The 14,819-nt window shown below is 40.1% G+C and overlaps 1 protein-coding gene across 9 annotated transcripts in view; it reads left to right on the top strand.

The window, feature by feature from the left end:
• si:ch211-200p22.4 (phosphatidylinositol-binding clathrin assembly protein) overlaps nt 1-14,819 on the top strand; it is a 132,593-nt gene that overhangs the window by 96,862 nt on the left and 20,912 nt on the right. For 6 of the 9 annotated variants that reach the window (XM_048544735.2, XM_048544736.2, XM_048544740.2 and 3 more), the window contains 4 exons: nt 548-631; nt 3,926-3,961; nt 7,655-7,765; nt 14,198-14,317. In XM_048544735.2, the coding sequence (XP_048400692.1) occupies nt 548-631; nt 3,926-3,961; nt 7,655-7,765; nt 14,198-14,317 (351 nt within the window). The remainder of the gene's footprint in view (nt 1-547; nt 632-3,925; nt 3,962-7,654; nt 7,766-14,197; nt 14,318-14,819) is intronic. The other 3 variants (XM_048544741.2, XM_048544742.2, XM_048544738.2) reach the window with 2 other exon arrangements.

Below are 14,819 nucleotides of genomic sequence, written 5' to 3'. Positions count from 1 at the left end.
TAAAGTGAAGTTTGCATGATATCATTCTGCAACCAACCATTTATCTTCTCGTCCCGTTACTTAATCAAACATTGGACACTACAATCAAACTTAGTACTCCAGTTTACATTTGACTTTTTGGCAAGTGCATTGGTGTTTCTGAATTTTCACACACTTTTCAGGTCTGTGTAATTTAGGCTCTAAAATATTAAGCTGGTAACTTAGCAAATTGTGGTGTTACAGCTGTCAATTTTTAAAGGGCTGCAGGAACAAATATTTTCATTTTTGTTGCTATCCCCTCAAAGTTTATTTGGATGGACGGTTTTTCAAAAGAGTTAGTTCGACCTGTGTTTTATTTCCTTATTTAAAGCTATGAAGAATCTATATACCAAATTAAAAATAATTTTAAAAGTACTTACATTTTTGACATTTTGGAACTGAAAGTATTTGAAAAATTGTGCTAGTTGTTTTAAATGGATACCATTCATATTTGTAAAAATTTATGGGATGAGATGGTGGAGGAAAAGAAATTTTGGTACTATATGTAATTCCTTTAACTTTTTCCTAGATGTATTCAGTTCTTTTCCTGAGCCAAGTACTGCTACATCGACAAACGTCGAACACTTTCCTGAGGTAGACATCTTTACTGCAGGTATCTAAAATGCATAATCATTGCAGTGCAATGGCAGCTTATTTTGATATATCTGTGGTTAGAATTGTAGAAATTGCAATACAGAATGATTGTTCAAATAAATTGCATTCTAGCTTCACCATGCAACACAGAGCTACCAATTTTAATTCCACTTCCATGTAGAATCTGAACATTAATTCTGCGATGGGCTACCTTATCCAATACTCTCTCTCTACCTTTAATTGCTGCAGTTAGTTTGCATGATAACGGAATTTAAAAGTTTGGTCATAATCTTAGAGGTCTGAGTGTTGTGGGCAATGGTAAGATGTGGGACAGAATTGGGCGAGATGTTTAGTGAAGTACATCTTTACTTCAGGATCATCTTGATCTATGTTTTACGTTTTCCACAAGCAGCATGCTGAGATTCTTGCTGATAACTGGTGAATTTCAAATTGACAGGAACTAGTGATCAAAAAGGTCCTTGTTGATCATTAATATTCCAGTTGTGATCTTGCCAAACTAGGCATCAGGAAAACCAGAAAACAGGTGTTTCGTGGGTTCACTGCCACCTCCAAACACCTTGCCCGAGGTCAAATTGCAGAGTAGGGCACAATTAATGAGCGCACACACCCTTGTACCATGAACACTAATACCTGACTTTCACGGAGCCATTGCCATCATCCTGGCATTACTGCAATTGACCAGCAGTGCAGCCTGCAAGCCCAGACGTGTCTAGCTGGGCACACTGGCAGCCAGTATTTTGTTATGAGCATTGGATACGTGTACTGAGCAGCAACAGGAACCCAAAGCATGTTATGGATCAGGTTGTCTGCCAGGGCAACTCTTCTTGCTCTTTTAGTGCACTTTCTGGTGCCTACGGGCATGCATGCATGCTGTGCCTTGCAATGGTAGTTGGATCAGTCGCACAATCAGGTACGTGGCCAGGGGCTGTGCATCAGTTTCTCAGTCAGGGGTGCGTGCATATTGTCGTTGTAATTGGCAGCAGTGTTCATACCAAACACATGACATCTACAGTAAACAGAGCAGCAAGCCTGAAAGTCATAGGGGAGTAATCTGCTGGGTAGTGGATGCAGGATGGTGAGCAAGTGGATGTGCATTTGGTGACTTGGGTGATGACCTGGCAAAACATGAAGCTTGTTGGGTTGATGGAATGGGCACCGAGAAGGGAGAGGTGCATCACTGCGAGGCCTGGCCAACTGCCCCATTCTCAGCCTGCCTTCATAACTGAGGGTCAGTGCCTGGGGCTATGGAGAGCAATGCCTCACTCTCCAACATCCCTTGACAGTACTCAACCTCTGTATTGCGGCTGCCAACCTGTCCATGGAGGCAGATGTGCAGGAGGTGCTGCATTCTCAAGCTTCTCGGTGCATCTTGTGTATTTGTCAATTACTGCTGCCCTCCCTATGTATTTCTATGGAATACCTCACAGTTAACACCACTGGTCATCCACTGTGGGCTAAGCAGATTCCTAGTCCTTAACTCTTGTCCAGTGGAGGGTCCTGGAGGAAAATATATGGTGATTTGGAATGAGGTCAGCCAGAAGGATCTCATTGAGTATGATTTCTTTTTTGGGGGTTTTAATTTGGTTCAATGAGGGAGTCCTGACTGATAGATAAGAGCAGGAGTGTCAGGCATTTTGTTCACCGTAGGAGCCAGCTCTGTACCAACTGGTTCATTGTCATGTATTATGCACGTGTAAATATAGGGTGACTTGGTGACTGGATACCGGCCTTCCTGGACTTATTTTAGATACTTTGCTGATGCCTCCTCCGGAGAGTCATCACTGTCACCAGCAGTTGATGACATTTCCTCTGGGACTTGCAACCAGGTCTCCTGGTCAGTGTGCCCTGGTGGCTTGATGCAGCTGTAACACAATTAAAAACAAAAGGCTTTCTGCCTAGTGGTTAGGGGTAGTGTTTCCTGCAGGTGCTGACACATTTTTTGGTTAATGTCAGCTTTTGTGGTGGAATGATGAGCTGTGCTTGCTCAGTTGCTGGGTCATGGACATTTCGGCATCCCTGCAGGAGCAGTCCCCATTCCTCTCCTGCAAGGACAAGGATTCTTCCGTCAAAGGAAGTGAGGACACAATATCTTGACACCTTCTTTTATTCCCCATCCCCGCACCACACTGTCATTCTGCCTGGTCATAGAATGTCTTCTGCAATTGATGTAAGAAAGATGTAAATGGATAGCAAGACTGTTACTGTTGGTGCATATGGAAGAAATGCGTTAAGACATCCTAAAGGAGTGAGAATGCACACTGGGCATGCAGGGTTAGTGATGTGAGAAAGTGGATGTCAGGCAAGTAGGTATTACATACAACAGAGGAAGTGCCAGGGCATGTTTTTTGGTTTGTGCAGTGGCAGGGATAGAGTGAGTGAGAGACAGCAAGACAGCAGAGTATGATACTTGACAGAACAGAGAAGATCATAGACCTTTCAGCACTGCAGCTCCATCATCAGGAAGTGGAACTAACCTAAGTGACTATCTCTTTGACCAGCCTGGTATTGTCTGGTGATGGAACCTTCTCTGGTGGTCCAAACCCCATCAGCTGGGACCTTCAGGTCCCTCTCTGAATAACATGGTGCTAGTACCCAATCTCTTCAGTCTCCTTGCCGCTTGCATCAGAGTGAGGGATAGCTGCCAAATGCCATTGCTCTTCCAGATGAGCAACAAGCATTCAAAGATGGTGAGGATATAATGAATGTTGGTCTTAGGGCAGATAACTGCTAAGTGGCAAATTGTTTTGGAACCGGTGCATGGTAAGATAGAGCAGAAATTGGATGTGATACATATTCCTAGAGGAGGAGCAACAATTAGCTTGGTGAGCTGGTAATATTCAGCCAGAAAACACTCACTGCCTGTGGCAAAAATCACTCCCTGATGCCATTTGAACTAAGCCAAAAAGCCGTAAGTTTCGGTTCACAATCTTTTAAGGAAGGAAAATCTAATAAGCAGTTAGAGATCATCAAAAATAAGAATGTAATGATTAGATTTTCTAAGTTTAAGATTCTGTGACAGCTTAAACTTTTCTGTGAAAGCGTGCAAATTTTAGCTACGATTAAGATCCAGCATGCTTAGGTGACAGTCTGGCTTAAGTATGCTGTTTACTTATATTTAAATAAGAAAAACTTCTTTTATGCATCCAGTTATCTAGTATTTGAAAAATCTGTTATAGTTGGGCACTTATAAAATTGTCAGTGTGAATGAAAAAGCTAATTAAGGGACATGACAATATTCTGAATCTTAGCAGAATGCTGTTTTTTTTTCTGAACCCTCCTCTTTCTGCATCAGATTCTTTCACCTCTAAAGGACCTTCTGTTCTTGAAGGTATTTCTATTCATTATGCTTTTCTGAGTGAATTAGTTCATGATGGGAAATATGGTGCCTGCTTCTTAATTCCTGCCTCCCCTTGCGCATACACACTTGCTCCCTATTTTTTCACCCACTCAAACTCCTTTCTTTTTCCGCTCACTCTTCTTGTTCTTTCTGTCTTCCCTTCATAGGTTTACAATCCTTTGCTGTAAGAGATGCTAACTTGTTTTGTCTCTCCTCCATGCAGACCCTTGTACACATGCATTCCTTTTCTTCTCCCTTTCCATCATTTGCCCTTTCTCATAGACATGCTCTCATCTGCATTATCAATCCTCATCCCCCATGTTTTTCACACCATTTCTCCCTTCCATATAACTTTTTTTTTTGCTGTTTCGCTCGCTCTCATTTTCCTATACGGTTCCTCCAGTTGAAAAAGTTGGGAAAGCTTCATTCTGTCTGAAAGTGAGATGGATGATGAGAATCATTTGGCTTATCTTAATAATTCCATTCAGAAATAATGTTATACCTCGATTTAGCATTCACTTCCACCATTTTCACTTAACTGCTCTCCTTTACAATCCTTCTTGTGATTGGATGTCTCCAGTTCTTCTATCTCATTGACCAGAAATGGATGCAGTACTTGCAGACAGCATCTGACTGGAATGCCAGGCTAGGAGGTACAAGGTGGAGGTTGATGGTAGAGGGTTACCTTTTGCACTAGATGCTTGTAACCAATGGTGTGCCACAAAGATCAATGCAGGGTTCACTGCTTTTCATCATTTAAATAAATGTGGATGTGGATAAAGGAGGTATGGTTAGTAAGTTTGCAGATGTTACAAAAATAGGTGGTGTAGTGGACTGAAGATGATTACCGGAGTACAGCAGGATCTTGATTGGATGGGCCAATGGGCTGAGGAGTGGCCGATGAAGTTTAATTTAGAAAAATACAAGGTGCTGCATTTTGGTAAGGAAAACCAGGGCAGGACCCATACAATTAATGGTAGGGCTCTGCAGGGTGGTGTTGAATAGAGACATGAGGGTGCAGGTGTGTAGATCCTTGTAAATGGAGTCGCAGGCAGATGGTGTGGTAAAGGTGTTTGGCACACTTGCCTTCATTAGTCAGAACATTGAATGTAGGAATTGGGACATGTTGCAGCTGACATGGACATTGGTGAGGCCATTTTTTAAAATGCTGCATACAGTTCTGTGGGAAGGATATTTTTATACTTGAGAGGGTGTAGAAGAGATTTACAAGGATGTTGCCGAGATTGGAGGGTTTGAGCTATAGGGAGAGGCTGAATAGGCTGGTGCTATTTTCCTTGGAGCATCGGAGGGTGAGGGGTGACATTTTGGAGTATAAAATCATGCGGGGTATGCAAAGGGTGAATAGCCAAGGTGTTTTTCCTAGGGTGGAGGAATCCAAAAATAGAGAGCGTAGGTTTAAGGTGAGAGGGGAAAGACTTAAAGACTTGACGGGTAAATTTTACATGAAGACAGTGGTGCATGTGTGGAACAAGATGCCGGAGGAAGTGGTGGACACTGGTACAATTACATCATTTAAAATGCATCTGAATGGGAATATGAATAAGAAGGGTTTAGAGGGATATGGGCCAAACGGGACTAGATCAGATTGGGATATCAGGTCAGCATGGACGAATTGGATCAAAGGGTCAGTTTTTGTGCTGCATGACTCTGACTCTATAAACTGCCTTTCGGGCTAGCAGCAGTTAAAGCATTGCCAAAAGTAAACAGAAATTAAGAGAAAGAAGTTAAGTTGGAAGAATCATTTTTAAGCTGCATAGATATGTATTTGAGAACCAAAAGAACTGCAGATGCTGTAAATCGGGAACAAAAGCAAAGTTGCTGGAAAAGCTCAGCAGGTCTGGCAGCATCAGTGGAGGAGAAAACAGTCAACATTTCCGGTCCGATGCCCCTTCCTGAGAGTTCTGAGAAAGGGTCACCGGACCCGAAACGTTAGCTCTGTTTTCTACTCAAAGGCTGCCAGACCTGCTGAGCTTTTCCAGGAACTTTGCTTTTGCGCCTGGTATATTTGAGAAGTTCTGTATTTGGATCCAAATCAGGCCTCGGTGATGCAGTTAGTGTAATGTAAAATGTTGTGAATTAATTAGCAACCAAAGTAATTGTGGTTCTCAAACTTATGTGGCTGAAATACCCCTTTTCAAATGGATTAACGGTATTCATTGCTCCCACATTTAAATTAAATCAGTAATGCAGTAGCTGTTGAATTTAATTGATTGATTTCTACTGTTCTCGCTGACATCTTAAATTAGTTCAGTGAATTCTGTTCCACTGTTCAACATGGTGTTAGCAAACGTCAGATCTAAATGTTTATTTTGCTACTGTTGGTTCCTCTATGCACGTTCTGCTCTCCAGTTTAGTGCATGTACGTCAAACTTGTCTCGGCCCACCACTAGTTAGCTTATTCAGGGCTACTTGTTTTTTTTAAGATCTCTAGTTAACAGGAGGATTTTCTTAATACACCACACATTTTGAAATACCCTCTACTCTCAAAATCTCTGAATCTTATTCTTCAAGTTACTTGGAGACCCACCCACTTCTGGAAAAAACTGCCCAGACTCTCCAGGGTCCTGCAGATTCCAGTTTGTTTATCAATAAAGTCACTTCACCAGTACAAATTACTAAATTGAACAAGTTAATTGGTGATGCAATTCTTAGTTGTTGGAGAGTTAGCCATAAATCATTGATTGCAGATAACTATTTAAGTGATTTTTGGAAGCATGAAACTTTTTGGTTTTATCAGCAAGAAAATCCCAAGAATGCAGGAAATAGCAGGTCAGGTATTCACTATGAAGGGAGCACTAATGTTTAAGTCAGTGACCTCATTAGAACCTTTTCCTTGACTTTCTAAGATAGTACTTTTCTGTTGGCAAGGTTCAACTGTGACAGAATTTACAGTATGTAGGATTAAACCAAAGTCTTGAACACTTGCCTTGGAAATGTTAAATTTAAAATCATCTGTGGGAATGATTGGGAGACAATTCATTTGAAAAAAAATAATTCTGTTGATTGGATTAATGAGAAAAATTAGAGCAATTGCAACATTTTTTTCCTTCTGAAATATAATTTATAGAATTTCTCAAATAATTGAAGTTTTGAATTGTGAGTTTATACATTAGTGTTCAGCTTCCTGACCGAACTGTGAAGGCTGAATTTCGTGGGACACTTTACTTTTTAGCTGCTACTTACCTGTAGTACTGAAAGAGTGTAATGTTCGAAGTATTAAAGTATTATCTTTGGAAACAACTTTAAAACAGGGCTGTTCAGGCTGACTTGCTGAAAACTTTTAAAATAAAAACTACACCTATTTGAAGAAAAGCAAAGAATTCTCCTAAACAACACTACTGCCTCAAATAACATCACCAAAAAATGAGACTGCTCCCTTAATTGTTTTTGGGAGTTTTGACTGTGGAAGATGGCTGTTCCATTTGAAAAGTAAACAATTTGCCGTAATGAACTTTGGGCGATCCCCAGGGTTTGATGAGGCATATGTGAAGCCAGTCGGTCTTGTTTGTGATATTGCTTATGTGCTTTCTGTGGCTTGAGCGTGTTTCTCTTGCGTGTGCACACGCTTGCGCTCTCTTGTGATCATCATCCCCTGCTCTCTGCATTTTCCTGTGTGTTTTTCTTTGGTGTTCATAATTATTCTGTATTGAACTCTTACTTTAGGTTTTACTCCTCAACCAGCCCCACAGATGATGGCTCCGTCAACACTGAATGTGGACTTTGATTCTGTGTTTGGATCCAAATCAGGCCTCGGTGATGCCAAAAATACAAGCGGTAAACACCAAACGCTAATTTGCTTTACCAGCCCTAAATCCTTCAGTATGTAGTAAATTGCAATTAGTAACAGTGGTAAAATTGTTGGTGTATTCTAGCCAGTTTAATAACTATTAGGCAATTGACATTTTTTTCTTTTGGGTAAGGCCAACTGACTTGTCTTTTGTTCAGCCTATTTTTGACTATACTGCATCCACTTTACCTTTCTGGTAATGAATGATATGGACAATACCAAACCCCCAATTTAGTTGATACATTAGATGTATCCCTGATTGCAAATACTACAAAATGTACAGCATTGAAACAGACACTTCGGTCCAACTTGTCCATGCCCACCAGATATCCTAACTAAATCTGGTCTGATTTGCAGCATTTGGCCCATATCCCTCTAAACCCTTCCTATTCATGTACCCATCCAGATGGCTTTTAAATGTTGTAATTGTACCAGCCTCCATCAGTACTTGTGGTAGTTCATTCCAAAAACACACACCACTCTGCGTGAAAAAGGTATGTCCCTTTTAAATTTCTCCCTTCTCATCTTAAACCTTTGCACTTGAGTTTTGAAGTCCTCAACAAAGGGCAAAGACCTTAACTATTACCCTATCAGTGCCCCTCATGATTTTGTAAACCTCTATAAGGTCACCCCTCAGCCTCCGACACTCCAGGGAAAATAGTCGCAATGTATTTTGCCTCTTCTTTATAGCTTAAATCCTCCAAGTCTGGCGCATTCTTGTAAATCTTTTCTGAATCCCTTGCAAGTTTCACAACATCATTCGTATAGTAGGGAAACCAGAATTGCACATATTATTCCAATAGTAGCCTAACCAATGTCCTGCATGGCCACAAAATGACCTCCCAACTCACATAAGTGCACTGACCAACAAAGGCAAGCATACCAAACACTTTCACTATCCTAACTACATGTAACTCCACTTTCAAGGAACTATAAACCTGCATTCCAAGGTCCCTTTTGTTCAGCAACACTCCCCAGGTTACCAATAGGTGGATGAGTCTGGCCCTGGTTTGCCTTTCCAAAATGCAGCACCTCCCATTTTGTCTAAGTTAAACTCTATCTGCCACTCCATGGCTCATCAAGATCCTGTTGTACTACTTGGTTGTTCTCTGCACCTCTAATTTTGGTGTCATCTGCAAATGTACTAACTATACATCCTATGTTCACACTCAAATCATTTATATAAATGACAAAAAGCAGTGGACCCAGCACTGATTTTTGTGGCACACTGCTGGTCACAGGTCTCCTGTCTGAAAAGCAACCCTCCACTACCACCCTCTGTCTTCTACCTTTTGAGCTAGTTCTGTTTCCAAATGGCTAATTCTTCTTCTATTCCATGTGATCTAACCTTGCTAACCAGCCTATCACAAGGAAACGACTTACTGGAGTTTGTATTTATCACATCGGCCACTCTGCCCTCATCAATCCAGTTAGTGAGACACTTTCCCAAGCACAGAGCCACGTTGATTATCCCTAATCAGTCCACGCCCCTCCAAATACATGTAAATTCTGTCCATCAGGATACCCACCAACACCTGCCCACCACTGATGTCAGGCTCGCAGTCTTTAGTTGCCTGGCTTTTCCTTGCCACGTTTCTCAAATAGTGGCACCATGTTTGCCAACCTCCAGTCTTCTAGCACCTTTCCTGTGGCTATCATTAGTACAAATATATCAGCAAGGGGCCCAGCAATCTATTCCCCTGCTTTCCACAGAGTTCCAAGATACACCTGATCAGGTCCCAGGAATTTATCCAGCTTTATGCATTTAAGACATCCAGCACCACCACTCCTGTAATACAGACATTTTTCAAGAGGTTGCTATTTATTTCCCCACATTCTCTATCTTCTATATCCTTCTCCACAGTAAAAACTGATGTAAAATGCTCCTTTGAAATCTCCCTCATCTCCTGCAGTTCCAACACATAGGCAGGTTTGCTGATCTTTCTCTAGTTACTCTTCTGTCCTTAATGTATTTGTAGAATTAGTTTGGATTCTCCTTAATCCCTTTTGCTAAAGCTATCTCATGTCCCCTTTTCCCCCCTCCTAATTTCCCTCCTTAGTATACTTCCGCTGCTTTTATAGTCTACTGTCTATACCTGACGTGGTTCCTTCTTTTTCTTGACAAACACTTGAAATTTCTCTAGTTGTCCAGCATTCCCGACACCTACCAGCCTTGCCCTTCACCCTAACAGGAACATACTGTCTCTGGACTCTTGTTATCTCTCCTTTTTTTTTTGAAGGCTTTCCCTTTTCCAGCCATCACTTTACCTGTGAACATCTGTCTCCAGTCAACATTAGAACGATCTTGCTTAATACCTTCAAAATTGGCCTTCCTCCAGTTTAGAACTTTAGCTTTTAGATCTGGTCCATCCTTTTCCATCACTATTTTAAAGCTGACAGAATCATGGTCACTGGCCCCAAAATGCTCACTCACTGACATCTTGGTTACCTGCCCTGCTTTATTTCCCAAGAGTAGGTCAGGTTGTGCACCTTCTCTAGTAGGTACATCCACATACTGAATCAGAACATTTTCTTGTGCACACTTAGCAAATTCCTCTCCAGCCAAGCCCTTAATACTATGGCAGTCCCAGTCTATGTTTGGAAAATTAAAGTCCCCTACCATAATCACACTATTATTCTCACAGTAAACTGAGACTTCCTTACAAATTTGTTTCTCAATTTCCCACTGACTATTGGGGTTCTATAGTACAATCCCAATAACGTGATCGTCCCTTTCATAGCTCTCATTTCGATCCAAATAACTTGCCTGGATGTATTCCCAGGAATAACCTCCTTAAGTGCAGCCATAATGTTATTCCCAGTCAAAAATGCCACGCCCACGCCGCTGATTCGCCTTTCTATCCTTCCTTTAGCATCTATACCCTGGAAGACTAAACTGCCAGTCCTGTCCATCTCTGAGCCATATCTCTGTAATTGCTGTGATATCCCAGTCCCATGTTCTCAATCGTGCCCTGAGTTCATCTGCCTTACCTGTTAGTCCTCTTGCATGCAAATAAATATAGTTTTAATTTATCAGTCCTACCTCATTCTTTGCTTTGTTCCTGACTTGTTTGTTTGTTTTATTTTAATCCTTTTCCCAACTGTATCAGTTTACAATTGCTCTCTTTCCTCACTACTTCCCTTGGTTTGACATCCCCTGCCCAAACCGCTCGTATAAATACACCTGAGCAGGTCTGGCAAATCTCCCTACCAGTGTATCAGTATATTTAAACCCCTTCCAATTCCGGTGTAATTCATCCTTATCCAGGTCATTTCTATCCCAGAAGAGATGTCAGTGATCCAAAAAATGCAACTCCTCCCTGGCATCAGCTCCTCAGCCACACAATTATCTGTTTTGCCCTCCTATTCGTGCCTTCACTAGCTCGTGGCACCAGAAGTATTCCAGATATTACTATCCTCGAGGACTTACTTTTTAAATTCATATACTTTCTCAGAATTTTGCCCTGTTTCTCTTCCTATGTCATTAGTTCCAATGCATACAATGACCTCTCCCCTTTGAGAATATTCTACACCCTGTCCGAGGTACCCTTGATCCTGACTCTAGGGAGGCAACACACCATTCTGATTACTCGCTGTCAGCTGCAGAAATATCTGTCTGTACTTCTGACTAGAGTCCTCTATGGAATTCCTTTATTCCAATCCTGTGGATATTCTTGACTATAAATCCTCAACAATGGTCTTTAAAGTTTGATGCCAGCATTCTAGTGCTCACTGCAGTTCTGGATAGTATGTGGGACTCACATTGATGTTGTATGGGATGTTGGTGAGGCCTCTTCAGGAGTACTGTATACAGTGAGCAAAGTTGACAGTGTACAGGTATACTGCCATTATATATAGACCACATTAACAAAGTGAAGTAAGATGTTCAGAATGTGAAAACTATATTTAAAGGAAACCTTTGGAGCTTGTGGCCTGAGTGTTTCCCTTGTGTACTGCATGGAGTTCTGCTATTAATTCAACTTTCTCCTTGCTTAACATGTTATCACTTTGGATTGATGTCTTCTTGCTGAATGAATGGGTAAGTTGAATTTTATTGACTAATTGAGTTTAGGTAACTAGAGACAGTGTTTTTATATTCTGTTCTTACGAATAATACAGTTGAAATTGTAAGCATTCTAATCCTTCTCTTCCGAATTCATGTCTGACTGTGTTTCTCTGTCAGTATAATGTGTTGCTGTAGACTTAGTGTAAGTAGGTCTAGCTTTTAGAAAAAATCTGATCTCTCTGCTGATATAACGGTCCTAACATTTGCTGCCTTTGGATTATAAGAGATGAGACACATGCTGTATGACTCTGTTAGGATTGTGTAATAATTGAGATTTTGATATTCACAGGAATTGCCTGGGAAATTGAATTTTCCAATGAGCTGACACTCTTGATTAGAACACTTGGCCAGTGTATTTTGACACTGACTTCAAGGCAGAGACATAGACTAGATATGTAGAGCTTCGCTATGTACTTACGATGGAAAAGTTAAATTGTTTAATACCTGGTATAATAGCTGTATAGCTTTTCAGCTCTCCATCCATCCTTCCCTCCCTCCCCCATTCCTCAGAATGTGCATAATCATTCAGTCAGTCAATCATACATACTCTCATCCATTCATTAACTCACAATCATTCATTAAAACACTTGGACCTTTTAAAAACTTAACTGATTACGTCAGCAACCGTAGTAAAACAGAGGCATTTCCTCTCCTTATTCCAACCATACTATATTTGCTGGGCTAACCCAGGATATCCTGCATTTCTCTTTTTTTCCCCCCCCCAGTCTTGATCTGCAGATCCTGGAAGAAATGAGCAGCATTGTTCAATCGGTACAAACTTTGTGGCCTATCAGAAGATCCAGGCTAATGTTGCTTTTGATATGTATTTTGCCTCAGCAATTGAACAAATTTATCTTAATCAATGTTTATTCAGCAATTAGATTGTAAACATTATATCACTGACCTGCCAGTTGGTTTCAGGAAAGTAAAATCACTGCATCTTGTAGCCTTAAAAGAATGTGCATTTCAACAAAATACAGCACTCCAGCTGACAATACGATAGTGTGTTATTTTGACTGAGGGATTGAAACCTGCTAGAGTTTGACAATTAAAAGCCAGATCTAGCATTGAATGGTTATAACAACAGTTGTGTATCAGTTGTACTCAAACCTGAAGTAGTGAAGAAGCAGCTATAACAGAAGGAAGGATGGAATGACAGGCTTTGATGTTAAGGGGTTCTAGTATAAAGATAAAAATGATTGATCAAACCTCAGTAGTCATAACCTCAACAAATTGAGGATCTGTTAGAAGTCCAAAAATGCAGTTGTAAAATCTGTGTAAGGAGTTCTTTTTATAATTCTCTCAGTAAATGATTACAATAGAGGAAGGTTGGCAGAATGTTTTTGGTGAAGGCTGCAACAATGTTTCAGGTAGCCTTAAATATTAGACAAAATTAAATGGTGAGCATGAATATGGAGAAGAGATTTAATGAGGGGAAGACAAAGTTGAGGAGACGAAAGGAGGCCAAAAACAAAATGCAGGTTGTTTAACAGGAAAAACAATTTCACATCATATATATCATACACATCTTCTTGCTTCCTGACCATCTAACATCCATCAATATCTTATACAAGATTCTTTGTGCAAGATCATGATTTAAATTTAGTTATTTTGCATTTTTAACTTTAATATTAGATGTTCTGACTTAATACTGCAACAGACATTGTCCAAAAGCAAAAGGCGTTCACGTTACTAGACCACTTAGTACGAGCTAAACTGCAGATCCCATTATATTACATCATAAATTATGATATTCAAACCACAAAACAACTTAGCAGACAGCACAATTAATAGTTTATTGTACATGTATTGCTTTGAGCATTTGAGTCAATTCTTACCGTCTGTCCTGGAAACTCCTGCAAATGCATTTTCTGATAATCTGCAAGCTTGTTAATTTTTCTCATGCTGAATATGTGAACAGCACAATGAAAATTTTAAACGTTGAATTCATTTTAATAATATGTAAGATAATTGCATCATAATGAATAGCTGTTTGTAGCAGTTCCACTTCAATCAATGAAAATGCCAAATGTAAATGTTATATTCACTATCAAAACTTTGGGGTTGGGTGAATTTGGTTTCTGTGCACAGCCATAAAATATGTTTGAGTGGCAATTTAAACTATTGGTTAAAGCCATTTGAAGACCATAAATATCACATGCTTCTGCGTCATGCAATGTGTTAAATAAAATATTTTAGACAAAAATGGTTCTGAGACAATTGAACTACAATTTGGAACATTTTGCATTATCCAGAAAGTAAAAAAGTTTAGAGCTTGGAAAGATAGCTTGTATGATTGCAAGCATCAACCTTGTGACCTTATTATTTTCTTTCTCAGGTTTTGATCAACTAGGTGATATATTAATGCCACAATCAACTTTGCTTGCCAAAAATGAAACGCCACCAGTGAACCAGCAAAACAACAAACTACTAGCAAATGATTTGGATTCATCCCTTGCCAACCTTGTGGGCAGTATGTATTTAAAAGCAAACCAATTTATTGCTGTAGGGACGAGTTGTGAAAGATTAGATGAATGATTTTATAGCTAAGACTGTTCCAAAGTTTAATATTCAATGATTTCTGTAAATTTTGTAATTTTGCCTTTTATCCCAATCACTGTCCACCATTCTCCTGTCTAAAGAACATCTATTTACCATAATTTGCAGTTTTCTGACCTTGATCCACTTTTTTTAAAAACTCTTGCTGATGCTGGTCCTTCTAAAGTTTTGGTAAAGATCTGTAGCTCGGGTTGTGGATGAGGTTGTTGACTTGCTTCCCAAACTTGAGGATTTGATCTGTATGGTTTGCTTTTCTGTATACTGAAGTTTGGAACTCTGTTTGTCAGTCATTCTATAACACCCAGAAACGCATGTTGATAATTGTTTCCTTCTTCCCTTGTGAATTTGATCTCTGTGAATACGCTGTTGATGAGTTGGTGGGTCTCTTCTAATTTGTTGCATTTAACAATGACAAA

This window comes from Stegostoma tigrinum, chromosome 15 (genome assembly GCF_030684315.1).
Source record: "Stegostoma tigrinum isolate sSteTig4 chromosome 15, sSteTig4.hap1, whole genome shotgun sequence".
NCBI classification, from domain to species: domain Eukaryota; kingdom Metazoa; phylum Chordata; class Chondrichthyes; order Orectolobiformes; family Stegostomatidae; genus Stegostoma; species Stegostoma tigrinum.
The sequence above is the reverse complement of the archived record's forward strand: the minus strand, read 5'-3'. Positions and strand labels throughout refer to the sequence as shown.